Source organism: Gracilinanus agilis, chromosome 2 (genome assembly GCF_016433145.1).
Source record: "Gracilinanus agilis isolate LMUSP501 chromosome 2, AgileGrace, whole genome shotgun sequence".
Lineage (NCBI taxonomy): Eukaryota > Metazoa > Chordata > Mammalia > Didelphimorphia > Didelphidae > Gracilinanus > Gracilinanus agilis.
In genome coordinates, this window is record NC_058131.1 from 199,819,546 (window position 1) to 199,843,676 (window position 24,131).

A 24,131-nucleotide genomic window follows, 5' to 3' on the forward strand; every position below is an offset into this window, starting at 1 on the left:
TCCCATGATCCTTTACTTCCTATGACAATGCTTTGCTCAGAGCAGATGTTCAATAAATATTTGCTGAATTGAATTTTTAAAAAAGATATTTTTGGGGGAGTAAATATCATTTAATAGGAAAACTGAATTTTAACTACATTAACCTTTTTTTTCTGAACATTTTGTTTAGATGAGATTTTACTATATGTAGCACATTTGTTTAAAGCAAGACACAACCATAATTTTTATGACAAAAAATAACTATTCTAAAGGGGTCAACTTAGATGTTTTTCTTCTTGAAAATGCTGTGGCACATTTTAAAAATCCATTCTAGGTGATCATCTCCAAATGTCACAACTAGATTATTACCATAGCAAATCAAAGTTTTCTTCACTGACTGTGAGCCAACAGTGTGAGCAATTTTCCACCAGTGAATATTTGTGCTACGTGCATGTCTTTTGAGTTACTCCCATGGCATTTAGTTGTTGTTGGGTACCAATGTATCCCTTTATTGCAAAGTTGCTTGGCAATCCAACACTCTTGTGCTTTTTTCAAATGCAGGAGCGGGGCACAGAATTGTCCCAGAGGAAATAATTATAGCTCCTATTTATATAGCATTTTACAAGTCAAGAAACATTGATTCATCACCAACTATGTGCAAGGAAACAGGTTAAGCCTGGAGGAAATAAAGGTGAAAAATTAAATGTTCTTAACTTTGAGGATCTTATTTCTAAGAGGAGGATAAAGGAGAAAATAAAAAATATCCAACAATAAGTAAATTAAAGGTAGAGTGTAAGTATAAGAAATGTAAGTATAGGAAAAGGTAAAAGAAAAAGTAGAGATAGAGACAAAGTACACTAGGAAATTTTGAGGAGAGAAAACACTTAAAACATTTAGAGGTTAGCAAGAAATGCTAACGGATTCCATTGTGAAAGGCTCCAATCTATTATTTCCCATTTCAAAAATAAAGAGGATGACACTTTCCAAGATCTTGGCTCTGCAAGCCCAAAATGAGAAGCTCAACAAATTCCTTTACCAAAGTGAATCCCTAACCACCTGCCATATCCACAGATGTATACAATAAAATTTGGAATCTGAGCTTAATGGAATGCACACTGAACAGAAAAAGTCACAGAGATCTAAGCTAACATCCCCTTTCTCTCTTCTATAATATTACCTTATCCTCTATTGACTCTTCTGGATCAGAAAGCAGTCACAGAATTAAGGCATTATTAGTAGCTGAGAGGTTTTAGTTTAAGATAGGAATTCCTTTTTGACCATTGTAGCAAAAGAAATTCAGTGGAGCATTTTAGAAGTTTGACATCATCTATTTATATTCCCAAAAGGCAAGAGGCTAGTAGACACTGAAAAATAGTTTCTTTCCCTGAAGAGGCTAAATTTACACAAAGGGCCCTAGTATGTCTCCAGATGAGGAAATATAGCTATCTGAAGAAATGAGGAGAGGCAGAAGCAACTAGTTCATGAAGTTTCTACCAAGTGTATATAAAGTTAATTGCGAAATGGTGACAGGTTATATTGAAGAGAGTATTTTTAAACCTCTAAAGTGCAAGGAGATTGGTTGAGTTTCAGTTATGCTAAACAATAGAAACTTCATATTATCTGGAGTATGATTTAGAGCTTTCCTAGATCTTGGTTAATACAATTCACTGGTTGTATGCATTTAGTTTTGTCTCCTAAGAAATTTTGTCCCCTCCCAATAGAGTCTACAATTGTGACAATTAAAAATAAATATTTTGGCCTAAATACTAATTTTTAATATTTCTTTTTGAAGTTTTCTGCAAAATAAATTTAGATTTAACTTGTAGTAAAAGATTTTCAGAAGACAAGGCAAAAGTCCCCCATATATTTCTAAAACCAGCTAGGGGAAGGCAGTTGCCCAAAGACTTATTTCTTTCTTAAAATCTAAGGAAACGAATAGCACTTCAGTCTCCACTTTTTCCCTTGGTTGTTGTCAATTCTATTAATGTCCAGACTTTTCTTTAGCAAAGTGTTAAATAAGGATCATAATTTTTATCTGCAAAACAAAACAAAACTTATTACTGGACTCACTAATTGAAACAATAAAAATGTGAAATAATAGGACTGTACTTGTGTCCTTGACAACTCGCTAAAACTATTAATTGTAGAGCAAATGTTGACCTGCATTGATGGAATGAATTTTCTTCCTGGTTATACCAAAGAAACCATAGATTAGCTAATTAGGGCTAATAAATCTAAAATTCAGAAGATAAGGTCAATCATTATTTCATTTCTCAGATCAACTCAGAACTGAGCTTAACTCATTAGAGTCAAAATAACCATATCCTTTTATATCTTTATAACTTTACTTCTGATCTAACAAAGAAATTTGTGCTTCCTGTTGCATATTTTCTTTTAGAGTAATGGGAATCAGAGGAATGACCAAGCAATGTGAGGAGATCTCCCAGCCATGGAAACATGATGGGACTATAAGACTTGGGTCTATTTTATTTTGAAATTGAGTTAATTGATTTCTGGCGACCAAACCTTAAATACCTAGTCCAACCATAATAATTCCCAATTTTCCCCTCTTACAGAAATAAGTCATTGTTTGTAGGACATAAGGAGGACATCTTACAATAACATTATACTTTGTACTACAGTTCTTTCTGTGCATCTTTTCTCTGTGATAGAATTCAGTGTGGATAGGGCCATGCTACCTATTCACTTGTGTATTAACCTCAGCACCTAATAGATAGCAGATATTCAATACATAGTTGTTAAAAGAACAAATGAATGGAGGAATATGCTCTAAACCTTGATGACAACAGAAAATATTCAAAGAATCATATATTAATTTTCAAATAACTCAATATTTAGGGTTGTATATGGGGTGACTACATGACCATGATCCAGTTAATATGGATTTAGAGAAGTAGACTAGATGGATTTGATTTGCAAGTTCTTTCAAGTTGCTACTTTCAGGTGGATTTGAGTAAATGAAATTTCACAGAAAGATGTTCAGCTTCAGAATGATTTTAGGCAGGGTTCTCACAAACAACAGCACTTTAACTTAAAGGATTTTTATTATTTTAATCTTGGGTTTCAAAGAATGTTACAAGCATGAATCCTCACAACATCCCTGTGAGGTAGGTCAATGTTAAGTCTAATGTAATGCAGCTACTAATTCTACCTCAAAGTGTCAACTTGAAAGGATCTGCAAGTCAAGGAAACTCACTATACTGGAGTCACCCTCATTTGCCATTTTAAGCTTCATAACTTTGGTATGTGGTATTTCCCAACTCTTTTAAGATGTTCTTTCTGGTCTCAGATGGGCGAGTGACAGTAGAAAGCCCTAGTTCCATACTTTGAAGAATTGTATTTGCATATCACATTTTAATATGTTACTTTTTCAGTTTACATTTTGTACACAGAAAGACACAAAATAAACATCCTTTGGTATTTACTCAGGATAAAAATTGGGTAAAAGAGATAAGCTTAAGAGCTAGCTGGCAAATCCCATCATCTTGTCCATGATCAAGATTGTCCTGTTCCCAACCTACCACCAACATTCAGACTTGGAAATGTCAAAAGGAAGATTCCACATGAATTCCATTTGTGATGAGATACATAAATGTAGAGAGTTTTTGCAAGTAACTGGGACCTGATTTCTCCTGTCTTTAGAGATGAAAACTTAGAAGTGTAGGATCAAACATTGTCCTGAACAGAGGACAAAGTATGCATTCCACTCTCTTGCTCAGCAGAGCTCCTGTTGTAGGAAAAACTTTTGAGAAATCCTTAAACTGTATTGCCACCAGACAGTCACACAGACATGGTTCATCCTGGAGAAATCAGCAAAGTTGGGATCATTGTGGTGATTATTTCCAGTCTCCTACCTCCTGGGGAAAGTCCAACAGACCTTTCTGATTTGAATGAAAAAAGGGATGATGGCTGCCAAGTATTGAAACATGCCTTAAAATTACTGTCAGTATCTATGGCTTCCTTTGTTAAGTGGGAAACATTGTCAGATATAAAATGGTCATTTGTTTAATGACCTCTTCTTTGTATAAAAACAGGATTTTCTTTTGTCTCTGGCTCTTAAAAGTCTTTAACACAAATGAATGGTTGTGGGGGATAAAGGGTTTCATAGTGCAATTTAAATTTATAGAAGAGGCTCAATGACAAGGAGATTAATTTTTTTCAATAGAGGTCCTAGGGGAAAAATGACCTTTTTTGGGCTATTTCCAATTCAGACAAGGACACCCTCTTCTGGAAGATATGGTGATGATGATCTGTAAAAAGAGACAAGATGGAAGGAATGGGATACTCCTAGAATGTTTTGGGATGTGTTAGGAGCAAAACTGCTTCCCTTGAAGATGTTGAAGGTGAGGTGGGTCATTATACCTACCCTCCAAGATGAAAAAAAAAAAGCAAGAAGGAAATGTTAAATCTGCTGAAATAGAACTTGTGAATTTTCTTGGAATTTTAGGCAATCAAAATGCCACAACCATTCCAATGAATGATAGCCAATGAAAAGCAAACATATAAGGGAAATTTTCCTGGTTTGGGTGGATTTGGTGACACTAATCAGTAAGAAGCAATACTAGATCTCAGTGGTTCAATGGGAAGTTTCTTGTTTACAGGTGGCCTATACGGAGCTGGAGATATGCCAAATGTTTTGCAGTATTTCTCATCAAGAAATTCAAAAGACAGTCATCATGTTCTGATGTATTGGCTAAGTTCCAAATTCAACCAATCATGTGGTCATTTACTTGACCACATAGAGAAGTATGGCTTCATACCATAAAAAAAAAGAATAAAAAAAAGAAAACCGCCTTAAAGCATATTCAATTGAGTAACAAAATGTTGCTAATGCTGTCCGTTTTGAGACTCTAAAAGCTACTTCGTCCATTAGGCACTGCTTTGGATGATGCTACAGACTTTAAGGCGGTTAAGTGAGAGGACACCCTCCAGGTGTTAAATTCCATGAAGATAACGCCAAGAGTCTCCTGATGAAAGTGCTAATTCAGGAAGTCACTGAACATGAGCAGGTGCTCTATGGCACTAGCGCCTTGAACAGGGATCCTGTAAAAGATGACATGTGTGTGAAACAAGGTCCTATCTTTTATGCTAACCCTGGTCTACTGTAAAAGGGTTGGGGGAACGGAGGAGGAACCCAATATAGGGGAGAAACAGCATTTTCTTTGCACTGCTTAATAAATGCCAGTCCAAGCAAAATGAACACCAAGCAAACAAGCCCTAATGATGCTGATAATGCCTTATGCAGAAAGTAGGAAAGTTAATCAAGAATAATCAATTCTGAGGAAACACAGTTCTGATTAGGTTGATGTTCTTAAATGGTGGTCTTGCCATCCTGGCCTTTTTTCTTTGGTTTGTTTTGTTAGTTGAATGGCTACTCTGACTTACGTATCAAAATTTTTAAAAACACTTTTTGTTCATTGGGTGAGGGAGGGAGGGAGGGAAGGAATCCTTTCTATAATCTGCCCAGGATTTGAACTTAGATGAATTCTCAATTATAGTCTGTCTTCTTAATTTTACCATTAAATGGTTGGGCGAAAAATGCATTATTTTGATTTGGAAAATGAATTTTGTTCATTCTTGCTTTTTACGATTTCAAGTGGCAGGGGTGTGGTGGGAGGATGCTCTGAGGAAGAGAAAAGTGTTCTCTAGCTGCTGCTGGAAATAGCACACACAGCAAAAACTATAGGAATCTCTATAACCACAGCCTGTTTAAAGAACTGGGGAAATATATTTTTTCCAAACTCAAGCTGAACACACATAAACAAATGTGTTGTTCAGAGTCAATAATAATCTTTTGTGTATTTATTTGTTCTTTAAAGACCATGCTTTAAATAATCAAATCCTATCATATATCTCATTTGCTGATAATTTAAAAGGACTAACTAGGGCATGTATGAAATTGATATATCTTCTTTCTTACATAATACTCCATAATATTTAGTTGAATAGTTTTTCCCCAAAATTTACATTACATATGATCATTATGTATGCATATGTGTACATACATAGGTATTCACATAGAGCCACATGTATTTCTGAAGAGAAAATACTTAGGCTGGAGAAGTGAGAAGATAGGAAAGATCTGGTGTGATCAAGGAAGAATGAGTATAAAATGAGAAAGGAAAAGAGTAGAATGAGTAGCACTAAGTGGGTAAATCATGGAAGATCTTCATGTGTGCCATCTGAGCACTAATCATGAACGTGTGCTTTTAAGATTCATGTTTCTCATTTCCAGCCTCACTTTCAGTTAAGTACTAGATTAAAACAACAACAACCACACGACAACAATCACAACTACACCACTACGAAAGAGAGAATTGTTTTTGTTATATCTTACTTGAGCTCTTGTGAACTGGTGGCCAGCATACTGCGGATGCTTTTGTCAGCCAAAGGGCAGCCAGAGAGACTGTAAGACAGGTCAGGATATCCAAGTAAGTCAACCCTCTAATAAGTTCAAACCTCCCAAACAAACACAACATAAAAAATTAAAAAATTAAAAAAGTTTAATGCAGAAAAGCGATGGGGCAAGTGCTGTATATTGAATTTTTGTATTGTCAACTCTAGATATCTTTCAATGTAAATTTTATGGAATATGTCAGATAATTTTTTGAAATCGATATGATAAAATATGATGTCTTTTTGGTTCAATGTTAAAAGACTTTGGGAATTTTCAAGATGTATTTAGTACTAAAAGACATTATACAACACACAGGTTAGCATGCTTTTGAAGGTCAACATATAGCACTTAGAGGGTTCACACATAGTTCAACATTTTTACTTTGACAGCATTGTTGAGGTAAGCTGAAAACAATAAATTGAAAAGACAGAATCCACCATGAAAAAAATGAAGTCACACCTTCTATGTGAGGCGTAATTACCAGTCACATGACCACTCCCATCACACCCTGGTGTTGGACATCTGCCACCAAACAAAAACAAAAACAGCCAAAATAGTAAGTATGTTTTTTAAAAAAAAATAAAGAAAAGAAAAGAAAAAGAAAAAAAAAACTTTTAAAAAGTTTCATTGTTTCCAGTTTAGCTGCAATGTCTGCATGGGGATTTAAGCACCCTAAAGAAAAGCTGCAAAATGAACAGGATTAAATGAAAAAAAAATGGCGTTTCCATACACTACAGCATAGTTAAGAACAAGCAAAATACACATTAGCCTCTCACTTTACTGAACTCGCAATTGGAAACATTTATATGCTGCGAATGTCGCATGCTCATACAGCAAGGCATATACAGATTCAATTCTTTAAAATAATCCAAAGAAGGGGAAAAGGTTAGGAAGAGAATAATAATTTCACCTCACATTATGCTTACGTTATTAAATCCTTTTTGCTCTCTTTGCATTGAGGATACTTGGGCTTGGGGCTGGGAATGGTCACTTCACCAGGATACCTTCTTTCTTCTAGTGCCTCCTGGAAAGGGTCCAAATCTTCTGGCTGCAGGCAAACAAGCATCTATGAGGCTCACGTGGACAAGACTCACATAGGATACAGAATGCAAATTACCATTAACAAATATAGCCTATTTCCTAATTATTTGATTCATCAACAAGCCCAGTCTTCTAATTACATTGTAGAAGCAGCTTTGGCCAGTGTGCTGTCCACAATGCCCCAAATTTTGTAATGTTAATATTTTCTTACTTCTTTAAATTCACTTAAGAAAATGCAAACTGGACTTAGTTCAAAGAGGGTTATTTATTTTTTTTTACTGTGATAAAGTATTCTACCGATTGATCTAACTCCATAAATACCACAAGCTCCTTGGAAGCAGTGCCCCTGTCTTATATGTTCTTTGCACAAAGCTGAGAGATCCTACAGTTCAGTAGAAGGAGTGTTAGATATGAAGTCAGGAGACCTCAGTCTACTTCCTGGCTTCCTACCTACCTTGGGAACTTCAGTTGATGCAATGGAATGCAACACCCCTTCCCTACGTAGCACAGGCCCAAGATATAAAATGGGGATAAATTTAGGTTACTACCTATCTTCTAGGGCTGGGAAGAAAGTGGTTTGTAAAACTTAGGGTGATATATGCATATACCCATCATAAAGATGTATATTTTTATGTGTGTGTATATATGTGTACCATCAATTCTGGATATCTTTCAGTGTGAAGTTTAGGGAATATTGGATAATAATTTTTGGAAATTGATGAGATAAAATATACTGTCCTTTTAGTTTAGTGGTGCAGACACATACACACAAATTACTGCCTCACTGCATGTAACAGTCTTGGATATGAGGTACGTTGTCAATAAATAATTATTTTGGAATTGATTCTTAATCCAGCAATAATGCTTTATGCCACTACTGGTCTATCAAGGTAAAATTTAACACTTAAAATCACAAAATATTTTGTAATTGGGTCTTAAAAAAGGAGATGTACAACTGCTACAAGTAAGGGGCAACTTCACATATTTATGGCACAACTAAGAAAAATTTGTTCGTGGATAATTTTGAATTTTAAAATTACTTTTACATAAGAAAAGTATCATGGTACAATGGGAAAAAACCCACAAAAAATAATGGACTGAGACTTTAAAGACTGGGGATCAATTCTTGACTCCTACCAGCCGTCCAGATGGGTCAGTGCAGTTGTTTGCAAAGGGCACTGTCTAAAGAAATGGAGGTCCTGGGATTAAAAGCTAAATGTTAGACAGTTCTAGCAAATTCAATAAGTATTCACCAAGCACCTGCTATGTGCAAAAGTACAGTGATAGGTACTGTAGTCACAAAGATGAAAAAAAAAAGTCCTTGCCCATAAGGAGTTTGCATTCTACTGGGGAGAAAGGGGAAGACATATAATATGTACACAGATAACCAAATACAAAATATTTAATAGGTAAATAAAAGATAATGTTGAGAGAGGGAGGGGTACTAACAACTAGAGGAATTAGGAAAATTCTGTGTGAAAGAGCATCTTTGCTGGATCCTGAAGGGAGAATGGGATTCCAAGAAGGGGAAGGAAGGAGAGTATTCAAGATACTGGAATAGGAGACAGCCTCTACAAAGGAATGGAGCTAGGGATGTAATATAATACCCTTTCTACATCTGTTAACATGGGACAAAAGTCATTTAACTTCTTTAAGCCTCAATTTCTTCTCTCCTGAAACATGAGGGATTAAATGATCTCTAAATTCTCTTTCAGATCTAAATGAATTTTCCTAAGTTTTATCACTTATAAAATGAGATGGTTTGACGAGAAGATTTCTATAGTCACTACCAATTTTGAAAGTCTAGGTATTTAGATACTTAGAAAAAAGTACCTATTTCCAAAAATAAAATGAATGTCTGTAGTAGCCAAGAAATTCCTATAGATGGCAATAGAAGATTAAGATTGCACTTAAAATCTTTCTTTGCCTTGTTGAAGCAAATATGTGCCACAAACACATGCAGGCTATATGTCTGTGGCAATACATGCACAATATTGTGCTAGTATCATTTATCTAAGGGCTTCTTATTTTTAATAAAAAACTGGAAATGAAACTGCCATTCCACATTTGGATATGATTTCACACTATAAAGACTACTATATTTAGCTTGCCTTTCAGATTTAGTACTCTTTAACAATAGCTTGATATTTAGAGCCAAACTGAAGAATATGGAAGGCAGCCTTACTGATTAAATAGCCATACAGACACCTTCCCAGGAAACCCTCACAAGAATTCAACTATAACTTTTTCTAGTCCTCTGGGAAAGATATCCTTACTCTGGCACTGGTATATTTCCTTCGTGTTTGAAAAGAATCCTCCATTTTCAAGGGTATAGGAGAAGCAACTAGTCCTATAATGCACAAGGTTATTTTTCCCTTCCACCAAGCAAAGGTTTCTACAGTCTGAATGTGTAGATTATAACTATTCTTTGAAAGTCACTGCCCTGATTTACACCTTCTGTGTAACTATTGCTAATAATGCCTTAAAAGAATGGAGTATTTATTAAAGGTTTCAGAGTGCCGTTTTGAGTATTTTAAGGTTTTTTTCTTTTTTTTTTTTTAAACAGGTAGACTCATTGGATTTAGAACCAGACTGAACTTTAAAGGTAACATGGTTTTACCCCTTCAGTTTACAAGGAAAGGAACCTCAGCTGAGAGAGTGACTTGTGGAAAGGGTCACACAGGTAGTACTTGGCAAAGTGGAGAGATGCACCCAGCTCTTCTGACTCCAAACCCACTGTTTTTATCCACTGTACCAAGCTGTCTCACTTACCTTTATAATGCTGACAAAAATATGAAATGCTTAATAGCCATTTTAGTATGCAAGATAGTAATTTTAAATCCTCTACCTGAAAAGAAAACCTTGTATTATGTGAAAATGTCATCCTGGTCATTTGATGGTTACAGAATGTATTTATAAATTACTTACAGTTTTTATAGGAGAAAAAATATCTGCAAAAACACAAAAGCTAAAAAATGTAGTTCATAGTTCAAACTATTGACTGATGAGTTTTAGATACAGCCATGGCTGTACTAACATATTTCTAAGGGCTAACCAGTTAACAGTCCCTTTTAAGGAAACTATATGTTTTCTTATCACCTAAACACATGGCATTTGACATGCTTTCAGCCATGTGATCTGAAACAATGAGCAGCTCTAGATGAAAAAGACATACATTAATCTCTTTGGAATCATCTTCATCTATCCTTCTGGGTTTCATTTTGGTGTAGTCTACTGGCAAGTCCCAGCAATCACCCTCATTTAGCTGGAAACACCGATTGTTCATCACTGCCTGTCGCTGTGGTGACATTGGCTCCAGAGGTGTCAAAATGGTACAGCACCCATCGCGTTGCCGCTGCTTGTTCATGCTTAGATCCAAAGTTCCATTTTCATCAACTTCCATATCAGGATTCTGTCATAAGAAAAGAAACATTGTTAATCAGCTTAAAACAGATAAATTCAGTGACTTAAACCTGTTGCCTCCCTGGTTTTCTTAACAATAATTATTTTACTGAATGTATTCTCAGTTAATTTCTAGTTTAAGCATTTAAGTCTCTTCCCTCATCCTACCAGAATTGTGTAATACAATATGACATTGATGTAGAAAGATAAGGCTTGGCATTTCTCTACCCTCCCAAACAAATGTGTGAAATAGTTCCATATTTCTAATAAGTTGTTTTTTTTTCTGCTTCCTGATTTACTGGGGTGGAGAGGAGCAAGCTAGATTTTCAAAATGAACACCTACTTCATTTTTAAGTTGATTTTTGGTCTAACACCTGATTAAGTGATGAGCTTAGAAGCTAACATTAAGTTCCCACCATTCCCCCAAAAAAGAGTGTTTTTGTTGCCTTAAAACTAATAATCTGAAAATGGGAGGAGGAGGAGGAGGAGAAGGCAGAATAATTACAAATTCCTCACTAAAACAAGTTTACTAGTTCAAAGGAAAGGGAACTGGTCCTACAATTCATATTTTTTCTATGGATTATGCCCCAATATACCATAACTTCCCATAATATGCTTCCTGATTTGATTAGGAAAAACAAAATAAAAAACTCCAAAACTGATACTGGTATTACTCACAGCAACTGATGAACTGTGAAGTAAAGGTTATAGGGTTTATTTTATTGTTATTTGTTTTTAAATGGTGCTTTTAAATAAAGGATTATTTAGAACTCTTTCAGCAGGGGAGAAGGAGAAGGAAAAAGAGAAAGAAGGGTGAGCAGGAAAAAACAAGAAAATCAGAATGCCCATAACCCCCCTCCCTTTTTTTTTTTTTCTTGTCAGAGTGACACTCTTGAACAAAATTTTGATTTCAGAGCTGGTGTGAAAGCTACTGCCTACTCAAATGTCTAGCAGCTATCTCTCCTCTGGATGTAATAACATAACTGCAGGAAGGCACTTGGGATGAAAATCCTTTCCTCTGGGTTATTACCTCAATAAATTATACAGTATTATTCTACTTGAACACCTTTTGTCAAAGCCCATTCCTGATTTCAGCTTTGATGCTAATTTAGGTCCTATAATGTATTTAAACTCTCAAACCTGTCATTTTAATAAACTTAGAGGGTGTGGGGGACCTGGAATGGGGTCATTTTTTTTCCTACCTAATCTCTTCTCTCCTAGTCCTTAACCTGTTCACCATTTCATCAGCATGGATCACAAAGAACACTATTTGTATGCCGCAAGAACCTCCCCAATCTATAGAATAAAAAGCCATGAATATAAAAAGAAGCATTTGAAAAGGTAAAGTTACTGACCTTTACACATGCATACAAATTAAAATCATTTATTAAAAAAAAACCCCAACAACTTAAGGTTTGGACTATGATCTCATTATGTATTACAAAAAGCTTTAAACAACAGGAGAGGAAAAAAAAAAGATCTTTGTTTTTCGGAAGAAGAGCTAAACATGTCTGCCAGTTCAGTTCCTTGCTCTGAGAACACAATGCTGCTTCCTCTGCACTGCATCTCTCTCCTAAGCCACCTAGTGGCTTCAGGAGGTAGCTCTTGCTGGGTGTCTGGTGCATTTCCCCTCCTCCTCCTCTGTTCACAGGAGAAATAGATCAATTTCCCAGGTTCTCTGGCCCCCCGTTCTCCAAATCAAGACCACATTACCGCCACAATATCAGACTTGCACAGCATTTTAGCATCTGTAATTATCTTGAATAGTGACTGCAAGTGAGGATTGTATAACGAAGAAAGGTCAGTGGGAACCCCACCTCCTCCCTTTAATTGCCCCTCCACCCCACTTTGTTTCCCGGGCACTGGTTAATGCCCTGAGAGGAATAACCCACTGGCATTTGGGAAGACAGGCATTTGAAAACTTATTATTGTAGAAGTCAGACGTCTCACACGCTGGTCCGAGTTCTTTGAGCTTCATCAGGCTGTGCAGTCTTTTAAAGATGCTGCATGAAAAAAAGGCATCTATAGAAGTAACAAAAACAACTCTCCTGAAATCTTAAGGCCTGTTTGAGAAGTTCTTCGCGCAAAGCTCTAAAAACCTCCTAATTTCTGTTTCCCAAATAATGTTTAAAAAAAATCCCAAACAATAGCGTGATTAATGCCTGTGGAAGCAAATCTGGGCTTAAGAAAAACAAAAACAGACAACCCCCAAATCTTAAAGATGCTTTGTATATACCGTCATTGGCTCCAAAGATAAAAGCAGAATTAAAATTGCACAACCCTTTTACTCCTTCTCCTCATGCCCCCTCCCCTCTTTCCTTTTAAAGGGCTAAACCTTGACCCAGGTTTCTGGAGCTACGGCTGGGGAATCTGCACCATCATCTTTTATTTATTTCACTGCATTCCGAAAGGTTTTCGCTTTTGATTGGGTGGCTGAGACAGAGCACGAGGAGCGGGCTGGAGAGCCCGTTGCCTGCTCTGCCCGCGTGCCTTGGTGCAGCGCGCGCAGCGGCTGCGGGGGGGACGGCGGGGCGGGCCGTTGTTACCCGGGCACAGAGGTCCTGAGGTTTGGTGGAGAGGTTCTGAGGCATCTCCCGGCAGCGCGTGGACAGATTCAGGATGGCCGTGGCGGCCATGTGTGCTGCCTCCATGTCGTGCGTGTAATCAAAGCTGCTCTTGCTGCAGGTGCTGCTGGCGCTGCTGCCGCCTCCACAACTCATGTTGCTGCTGCTGCTCGGGGCATAGCTGCTCGTTGTGCTGCTGGTGGGGCTGGAGTTCTTGCAATACCGTTTAGCTGGGGAGACGGAGAAAAACAAAGCCCAAGGGTGACCTGCGAGGAATAGCATCCTCCGAAAATGGAGGAAAAAAAAAAAAACATCTCCCTTCGCTACCCTCCCATCCAGTGCTTCCCACCAACATTCCGCCGCCCTCCCCCCTCCACCTCCTCACCCTGGAAAGGGTGAAACAAACCAACAGCAATCTCTTGGGATGGGGGTGGGGGGAGTGACATTCTTAATGACATAAATGGACTGATGCATAAAGAAAAAAATGCACATTTCCCCCTTTCTAGTGTATGTTAGAAAGGCCAGAGGAAAGGCTGGATCATACAGGATTTAGAAGGACCTTAGAGATCATCTAGTCCAACACCTTTATTTTTTTGAGGAAATTGTAGCTCAGAGAGGGCCAAATGGCGAGTCCAAGATTGCACAGTTACCAGTACTCCAAATCCATGGCTCAGTGTGCCACAGTGCGGCAGAACCTCATCTTAACCCTTGCTTGGAACCGAAGATGGCAACATGTTAGGTAGTGTATCTGGGAAAATAGGGCAGAGTGCCCTAGTAAATGGAGGGTAAGTAGGCAACTGGAGGAGGAAGGGTGCTAGCTGAGATTTAAAATCATGGGACTTGGAAATGAACTAGAGATCATTTAATCCAAATCCCTCATTTTACAAATAAAGAAACTAAGGGGAGGGAGCAGGGCACATAACTTGCTCAAGCTGCCACTCTGAAAAACTGGGCTGGCTGGAATTGAAACCCAAATACTCTTGAGTCAAAATCCAGTGCTCTGTCCACGATGTAGGAAGAATATTCAGGAGATCAGAAGCATACAATAACAATTAAGAATAATACCAATACACAGCTAGGACACAAACTTCAATAATGTATAGGAAACAATCAACTCCGCCTGACAGCTTGGTTAGAGGCACGAGGGAAATGGGCTTTCTTTCCACGTTAAGGATTGCTCATAAGCTCATTTGGTGACTGGGACCTTCCCGGATCACTCATCTGTGAAGCAATTGGCTGGCCTACATACACACGCATGAGGGCTGCGGAGCGGTACCAGAAGCTCACTGTGATGACATGTTGGTGACCCAGATTCACAAGAGACCTGGGGACTGCTGATCCTCAGGCCAACAGAGACTGTGCCCTTTGTGAAGGTGAGGGGATGGATTTCTGGCTCAGAATGCTAACCAGGCAGGCAATGTGACTGGTGAGTCTGTCTCCTTCAAAGGAGAGAAGAAATGTAAATGCTCATAACCATCATAGAGCAAGAAATGGCGAGTGATGGGAGAGGCAGAGGAGGAGAAAACAGCAGTCACATCTGGACCCTAAGCCGACTCAAGATAGATTTCAAAACGTGGCTACTTCGTAACACTCAAATATATACTCTATCTACTCCATCTGCCACAATCCTAGGATTTTAATTGCCTTCTCACTGTTTTGCACAGTACTTACCTTCGCTGGAAGGTTTTTGTTTGCTTTTTTTTTTTCTTTTTAATCACCCATCAGTAACAGTCACATAAGCACTTTATTAGTACTATTTTTCTTTAAAAAAAAAACAACTTTAAAACTCCATTAATAGGTGGATGAGAAAATGATGGAGAGATGTCTTGATTAATGCTTTGTGTCACTCAACCTCCCCCTACTACCATATTTTTCACATAAGTCATTCAGTCTTCAGGCACTGTGATATGGTGAATAGAGCACTGGACTTGGAGAAAGGAAGGCCTGACTTCAAATTCTGCTTCAGCAGCATGATTTAGACAAGGCATTTAACCCCTTCCAAGCTCAGTTTCCTTATCTATATAATGGGGAGTTTGGCCTTCAAAACCCTTTCCAGCTTTAAATCCATTCTCCTATGACCTATATGACTTTAGACACAACTCATAACCCTCTGGACCTCAATTTCTAGCTCTAGTAAATGAGGACTAGATGGCCTCTGTGGTCCTTTCTACTCTACATTTATGATTCGGTAACTACACAAATTCTGTTTTCTTCCAGCTCTAAAGTTCTTGATTCTAGGACTTGAGATTTGAACCTTGCTTCCTATGTGGCTCTGAGTAAGACAATTCACTTCCCTGTAACCCAATTTCATTAATTGTAAGTAGAGGATATTTATACTTATACCTTCTTATAATAATATTTATACCTTCTCTCTGAGTTACTGTGATGAAAGTGATTTGTAATATTTAAAGTACTATTTAAATGAGAGATTACAGTATTAGTATATATATTATTTATATATATATAGTAGTCTATAGATATATCCATATAGATTTACACACACACACACACACACACACACACACAGGCCAAACTTGTGATTCAGATTGGTGTTAGGACTTCCAGTGAAGAAATTCACTCAAATCCACAATTTGCTTTGCAACATGCAGCCCACAGAGAGATATCTGGGATACTTGAAATTAAGTGACTTGCCTGCTGTTCCAGGGTCAGTATTTGTTAGAGGCAGGACTTGAACCCCTTACTGACTCCTAGGTTAGCTCTCTATCCATTATGCCACAAAGCCTTTTATTAATAATTTTAATAAAGTTTCTAGCCAAAAGATGCCTGTTTCTACTAAAGGCCAGGGTAAAGAGTGTCCTAGATTCAGAGCTGGAAGAGAGCTCCTGGCTTCATTTGGCAAGTGGAATACATATTTACTCTGTGGAATGCTTTGGGGGATTCCCGAAGTAGTACTACTAGGAAATCTCCCTCCCTCTTCTTCCTCAACTTTCATCACTAGAATTAGATTCATGAGTTTTCTTATGCAATTGGAGCCATGGAGATAGCATGACAGCACCAAACACCTGGGAAAGGCAGAGGGTACTGACCAGGGAAGAGATTGACTAAGGATTTGTCTGCTTTCCAGTTTTGCCCACAGTCAGACATGGTCCTTGCTGTCAGAGCTTTGGACTGGAACCTGGCCACCTGCAAGCAAACCTTCAAGTCCTGAAGGCCATCACTAATGCTTTTAGAATGGGGAAGGCTCAATTTGCAATTGAAAAGCCAGTGGAGAGAGCTATTTGTAACACAAAGGACTGCCTCTCCTAGGAGAGGAATCCAATAGCCTTGTCCTTCAATATTTCTCCTAGTAAGGAGAGAAATGGAATAAATAATACTTGATGGGAGTCTGTGAGAAAATACCCTCGAATTATTAGGATTTAGGCTGTAAAGTCAATGTATTCTTGTGACAAGGTTTCATTCTAAACCGAATAGTTAGCTTTTTTAGTTTTTAGGAACATAGTATAGAATTTTGACAGCAGTGTTGCAGTGGATAGGAAGGTTCATTTTCCCCAAGTTCAACTCTAGCCTCAGACCTTACTGTGTGAACTGGACAAGTCACTTAACCCTGTTTGCCTCAGTTTCCTCATCTTTCAGATGAGCTAGAGAAAGAAATGGCAAACTATTCCAGTATCTTTGCCAAGAAAACCTCAAATGATTACAGGAAGCGTCAGACATGACTGAAACGACTGAACAGCAACAACAAAAAAATAGATCTTCCTGTCGATATATTATCAATCAATCAATAAATCAACAAACGTTAAGTGCCTACTATGCGCCAGATAGATGATTTTAACAGAATAGGGAACTCCAGTTGAGAAACTTGCTCCACCAGTGCAGACCATCACTTTCTAAGCCTTGTTAATAGCCTTATTAATGAGTTACTTGGGGGACTAAAAAGTTAAATTATTTCCCAACCCCACAGACAGTATGGGTTGGACTTGAAATGTAACCCAGGTCTTCCTGCCTCTGAGGCTGACTGTCTGTCTGTCTCTTCATATGTAATTTGTCCCAAAGTCTTAGTGTAGTTTAAGTTATCTAATATATTCATCTATTTAGCCTGGTTTTATACTCTGTAGAGAAACTTAGAGCTTTAGAGAGTTGTCTGGGGATTCAACTAGGAGGTTAAATGACTTGCCTGCGGTCACACAGCCACCATATATCAAAGGCAGTACTTGAACTCAGGATGTCCCAGTCTGCTCTCCAGATTGACATTCTACTTTTTACTAAATTGTTTGAAATCACAGGGCTTTGGAAAGAAAGTGATAAGAGAGAACACTGGCCTAGGTTTAGTAGAAAAATTTCATTAGTGTAATTTAGTGAGTGGAAAGACTTTTTTTATTAGAGGAACCTGAGGTCTCTTCCAGGTCAGAGATTTTATGAGTCTGGGTCTAATTCTGGTTTTGTTTCTGCTGCCTGTGAGATCTTGAGTCTAGAATTCAGTCCTTATTTTTTTTTTTTTACATAGGTTATCTAAAGTTTTTTACTTTAGGTTATATACACACATTTGTTCACATGAATATCTTGAAGTAGTACATGCACATATATATCTTTATAGCTTATGGTCACACAGCTAGTAAATGTACTTGGGATCTGAACTCAGCATCTTTTTGATTCCAAGTTCTGTACTTTTTCTACTTCCCCCCTCAAAGCTATGTAAGTACTGACTCTCCTTCAGAATATCTGGTTTGAATATTCCTAAGACAAGGCAACAAAACCAAGATAACCAGGGATCACATGGCCCCAAATCAATATGACACTATGGAAGAAAATAATATGAGTAGGGGCCACCATCTCAATTAGGAAATATAGGACAAGTGAGACTATTGAGACAGAGAATTAACCCCCTCCTCCTATCCCAGACTGGTACCTCTGGAGGTATGATCTGGAAGAATACAGAAGCAATGAACCACCAACACTTTTACTGTTCCAGAAACAGCCTTTGTGATTTATATAACAGATGAGTCATCAAAGCTGTGATTACTTAACATGGCTTCCTGGTTTTTTTAAAGTATAGTTATGCCTTATGAATACAGGCTCACTTCATTTGGACATTAGGTTAATCCAGGTTGGGGCTGAATCTGACTTTTGCACACCAATAAAAACTACTTTGCTAAGCAATTTAATCATGGGAACAGAATTAAAGAATATTAATTTCCTTATGAGAGGGTAGGAGAACTTGTTTTCTACTGGGGCTATTGATCTCAATGGAAAAAAACTGTTGAGTAAATAATCTGCTTTTTAAAAATGAGAAACAATAAAAGGGTTTGCAGTCATTTTGCTTTAAAATAAGCGCAGTGGATAAATGGATAAACAAAACTATCTAGTTATCTAACTAATGCAGGGGTCTGCAAGGTATGGCTCTCAAGCCATATCTGGCTCTTTTGAGGGCCAGATATGGCTCTTTCTGCAGGAGTCATAAAATCAATTTTTTTCAGGCGTTGTTACAGGAGCACGCACTGTGAACACTGTACGGCTCTCACGAAATTACATTTTAAAAAATGTGGCGTTTATGGCTCTCATGGCCAAAAAAGGTTGCCAACCCCTGAACTAATGTATTTATCATGTGATAGTGCACCTTCTAGTCATCTGATTTGATCATCCCTCTACTAGACAGACTATAAGCTCCATGTGGGTAAGAGCTATTTCTTATTTAACCTTTTTTTCTTCCTCCAGCATTTAATATAGTGTTGATCTGTAAGCAGGAATTGCTTTACAAATATTTTAATCAAAACAAAATCTATACAGACTTCAGTTTTATGTGAGGGTCAAACTAGTGTTAGGAGATCTTCTGAACAATCAAATCACTTAATGCTCTGCACCAGAAGAGAAATTATTTGGAGAACCCTTTGCCCTCAAATATATTCATCCCTCAACTAGGGAGTCAGAAGGAATCATAACCCAATGGAGGGAAATGTCGTAGAAGTATGCTATGCTACCTGTGTGTTTTTAGTTTTGGTCTGGTTGTGATTTTAATGATATGGAAACTCTCCCCAACCAATTAAGAGCAGCAAATTGTCTGTGATGTGAAGTCTCAGAGAGTTAGTTGCCAGAGGTACTAAAGACTCAAGTGTCTTGCTTAAAGTCTAGACTAATCAGTAGCCAGGCTTGAATCAAGGACTTCCTTAGATCAAGGACTGCACTAGATATGACATAGCTAGCCATGATGCTTCTCGTGGCTAGCTGTGTATAAAGGTTGAAAAATAATTGTTGAACCTGAAATATTTTTACTAGTTTTTAAAGTCTGCAAGAGCCTTGCTGGTATTTGTTAATGCCTCTTCCAGTCTCCTTTAATATTCCTTCTGGTTCCAAATCTTTGATCCTAGGATGCTAAAGATATCCTTCTTTCTGCTACTTACTATACACTAGGTTCCTGCAGCAAATGATTATTAGTATGCCCTTACAAATATAAATCTGTATGAAAATCAGACCCCAAAGTAAGAAAATAAAGAGCTACAATGTATTAAAATTCTGTTAGGTAGGCTTTTCTAATTTATTTTAGACCCAGAGTTTCTCCAATATAGGTCTGAGGTGAATGTGAATGCAAGATATCTGTTCAATAGTCCCATAAAGCTGTCTACCTTCCTGGAGTATGTAATGAGTGTAATGGGCTATTTGAGATGTTTTGTTTCTGTATTTCTTCATTCACACCTTTGAGTTTTTTTGTAGCTTACGAATTTTCCATGGTGAAAGAAATAATAACAACAAATAACAATATAGCACTCTAAAGTTAGCGAAGCAAGTTACAAATGTTATTTCATTTTATCCTTAAGACAACTTTTAGAGGAAGGTATTATTATTATGCACCCTTTACAGATGAAGAAATTGAGACAGACAGCAATTAAGTGACTTACCCAGAGTCAGTCAGCTGATGCCTGAGGCTGCATTTGAACTTGGGTCTTCCTGACTCCAAGTACAAGCCTATCCACTCTGCCACCTAGCAGCCTGATTGATATTCATTTTGAACAAAGGGTGCCTCTTTTGGAAAGGACCCTATACCCACATTTTGGAGAACTCTTAGACATAAACATGCCTAAGATTTGTTTTAGAAATTTCCCCAGTTTTTTCCAGAATGAGTTTGACTAACTAAAGGGAGAGAAAACTTAACCCTACCCACTTTGGTGGGATCAGATTACCCCAAGACGAATTTCAATCCATGTTAGTACCTAGCTATGGGAGGAGGCTCCCTGATTCATGTGTATAATGAATAAAATGTTGGTCTTAGAGACAAGAAGCCTGGGCTCCAATTTTGCCTGGGAGATATTAAGTGCCTTGCTCAGAGTCACGCTACTAATAAGCATTAAAACTCCATTTCCTTAGAGGGTACTGGACCAGATGACCTCAAAGATCCCTTTTGGCTCCACATCTATGATCCAATGCTATGATCAAATGACCACGTAGCTTATCTCAGGCTCTTCCTTAATGCTAAATGGTTCTACTGGATGTGGTCATTTGAAATAGGATGCTATTGTTAAGGGAAGATCTTAAGGCAAACAGCAATTTTGATATGAAATTCTTCCATAAAAAAGACAAGGATTTTTTGTAAGGAGTCTTCCTCATGAATAACTTTGGGATATAGATACATCAATTTATATGACCCATTTCAGTGAACTAATCACAAAACATTTCTAGAATATCTCTGATGTGTTTGGCATTGTGCTATGGATTAGGTGATATAATAGAAGACGAAGACCTTACCCTCAAGAATCTTAAAATCTATCTAGTATGGGAGACTAGACATAAATATATAAAGCAATTAACTGAAACAACAGATAATAAATGACTAAATTTTACATGGCAAAGAATAATACAATAATTATTAGGACACTAATTGTATGATATAGATAATTATTTCATGAGAAGTTAAGAGAAGGGTAAAAGCTTTCAGAGAAAACTCCAAGGGCAAAACATCCTTTGGGCTAGAATTCAAAGGATAGATAGAAAAATAGTGAGAAAGGGGGAGAGAGAGGATTCTAGGTAGGGGAAAGAGAATGGGCAATGTTATATTACAGTAAAATCTGTAAGGTAGGAAGGATCAAATGGTACATGTGTACATATATAGGCAGGCTGGGAAGTATAACAAGGAGGCTGAACTTATGAAAGTAGTGTTATAGGAATATTCATCAGAGCAGTAGGTATAGTGTGGAGCAAAGGGAAACTGGAAGCAGAAAGCCAGCTATAAGGGAACTGCAGGAATCCAGGACTGAGCAGAGGAGGATTGTAACTAAGGTGATGGTGTTGGCAACAGAAAAAGAGATGAATTTCAGAGTCATGCTGACTGATAGATGTGAGGGATGCAGAAAAGAAAGAGGTCAAAGATCACAAAGTCATATAATGATATTTGGAGCTCTAAAGAATTTTGAACGCCATCCAGTTTAATTCCTTCATTTTATAGATGAGGAAATTGAGACCTGTTCTGGTTAAGTGATTTATTAAAGGTCAAGGAGGTAGTAAGTAGCAGAGTCAGGATTTGACTTTGAACCCCATGACTCCAAGTTCACTGCTCTTTCACAACAAGAGTCATTGAGGATCTAGAGCTAATGTTAGCTGAAAAGTCAATGAGTCATACCCTTACAGATAGGGAAAATGAGACATAGAGAGACTGGACATTCCTCTGTTATACTGACTTCAAATTTCTGAGCTGGGGAAATGAGGAAATAATAATATGAACATAAGTGGAAAATAGAGGAAGCCAATCTAGAAGCTGATGTTGATGAATAAAGTTTTGGAAAAGGTGGGTTTGAGGTGCTGATGGGATATCTAAGAGGGAAATAAAATATGAAACTAGAGCTAAGGTGAAAGCACATGAACTTATTGAATGTTTAACTGTAGAGATGACTAGAAAGTTGAGGACAATCTTGACATATTGTTCAGCCATTTCAGTTGTCTCTGATTCTTTGTGACCTCATTTGGATTTCCTTGGTAAAGATACTTGAGTAGTTTGTCATTTCCTTTTCCAGCTCATTTTTTCAGATGAAGAAACGAAACAAATGGGGTTAAGGGCTATACAGCTAGACAGTATCTGAGACCAGATTTGAATTCAAGAAGATAAATCTTACCAACTCAAGACCTGACTCTCTATTCACTGTACCACCTTGCTTTGGACTAGCCACCTAGTTTTGACATGTACAAATAGTGAAAGGATAAGAAGACAGAAAAGAAGCAGAGGGTATAGAGGAGGAAATTCAAAAGAAGTGAGAACAGAATCTAGAAAGTACAGTGTCATGGAGGACAAAGAAGCTTAGTCTTTTAAAGTGAAGTGGATAGGAGATAAATAGATCAAGTCATTTTGGTGCAGTAGAAAGAATACTTGAACTTGTAGTGCTGATTTGCAGTTATGAGAGTTGAGTTTCAATTCTAGTTCTGACATCCACTATCTGCATGACTTTAAACCTCTTTGGGCCTCAATTATATGATTAGTCAAGGTAACCTGTGAAGTCCTTTTTAGCTCTAGGTCTATAATCCTAGGGTTCTATGATCTTAGGATTGAGGAAAAAGTCATTTGGGTTTGAAAAAGAAGAGGTTGTTAGGTACTGTCAAGAGACTAATTTGATTATGGTATTGTGGCAGAAGTAAGATGGAATGAGTTTAGGAAATGAATGAGAAGATAGAAAAGAGAGATAGTGAGTAGCCTGCCTGTTTCAGGAATTTGGCAGGAAAATGAAAAGGGATGATATCAGAGCAAAAAATATTAGATTTTAAGTCAAGGGACCTGAGTTTGAATCCTGATTTTATTATTTCCCACTTGGGAAATCTCTATGGGCTTCAGTTTCCACATCTATAAAATTAGGGGTTTGGGTGGGCTATAGAGTCTCTAAGATCCCTTCAGGTTTCAAATATATGATCCTCTAATCTTATGTTTGAAGAATAAAGGATAGAGCCTGTGGATAGGGAGCTATGATATTTAGGGAATAATTATTAGAGAATAATGTCAAGAAATGAAAGATGAAGATGAGGTGGAATTATATTTATTTACATACACAGTCAAATGAAATAATGTATGGAAAACCTTTTCGAAAGCATAACATGTTATATAAATGATGGCTATCATTATTATTGTCAGCATCCAGAATATAATGGGCAAAGTGAATAGGTTTATCAAGGAGACATATCTAGAGGACTTAATTAGATATAGGGACAATGATATTATTTGGTAAAGATGTGTCTGAGTCATATGAGTTGTTTTCTAAATTCAAATTAATAGTTCTAGACAAACTCTTTCCCAGAATACTGAATTAGTGGTTGTGATTGCTGAGCCATTGTCATTAAAGCTTATGGAAAATCAAGGAAATATTGTAGGATTGGAGACAATCAACCAAGCAATGCTTTGTTTCTCTTCTGGCCCCCAAATTTTTGAAAAAGGAAGAGAATAGAAACTACAACCTCTGGGACAATGAGTGTGAGTTTGTTTCCTGAAAATTTTTGGAAGTATCATTAAAGGGATGGTTATACAATATTTAGAAAGGGAAGCAATGATCACTAAGGATCATCATGCTTTATTCAAGAATATATCAAGCCAGACTGAACTATTTTCTTTCGTAGGATCACTAGACTGGAAGATCGGGGAAATATTTCACATGCAATTTACACATTTTAGCAAAAGCAGATAAGACATTTCTTTTATGTTTTTCTTTTGGACAAGATGGAGAAATGTGGATTCAGATTTGGTTGAATGACTTGAATGCCCCCAAGATTTCCACTTAGTCCTGTGCTTTTCAATATTTTTACAT

The 24,131-nt window shown here is 37.4% G+C and overlaps 1 protein-coding gene across 1 annotated transcript in view; it reads right to left on the reverse strand.

Moving 5' to 3' along the window:
* The window catches only part of MYT1L (myelin transcription factor 1 like), a 309,828-nt gene that overhangs the window by 134,977 nt on the left and 150,720 nt on the right, over positions 1–24,131 (reverse strand). Inside the window, exons 11-15 of the mRNA XM_044660933.1 lie at positions 18,193–18,195; positions 13,387–13,634; positions 10,614–10,850; positions 7,324–7,445; positions 6,338–6,406 (exon numbers count right to left, since the gene is read on the reverse strand). Coding sequence (XP_044516868.1) covers positions 6,338–6,406; positions 7,324–7,445; positions 10,614–10,850; positions 13,387–13,634; positions 18,193–18,195 — 679 coding nt within the window. The remainder of the gene's footprint in view (positions 1–6,337; positions 6,407–7,323; positions 7,446–10,613; positions 10,851–13,386; positions 13,635–18,192; positions 18,196–24,131) is intronic.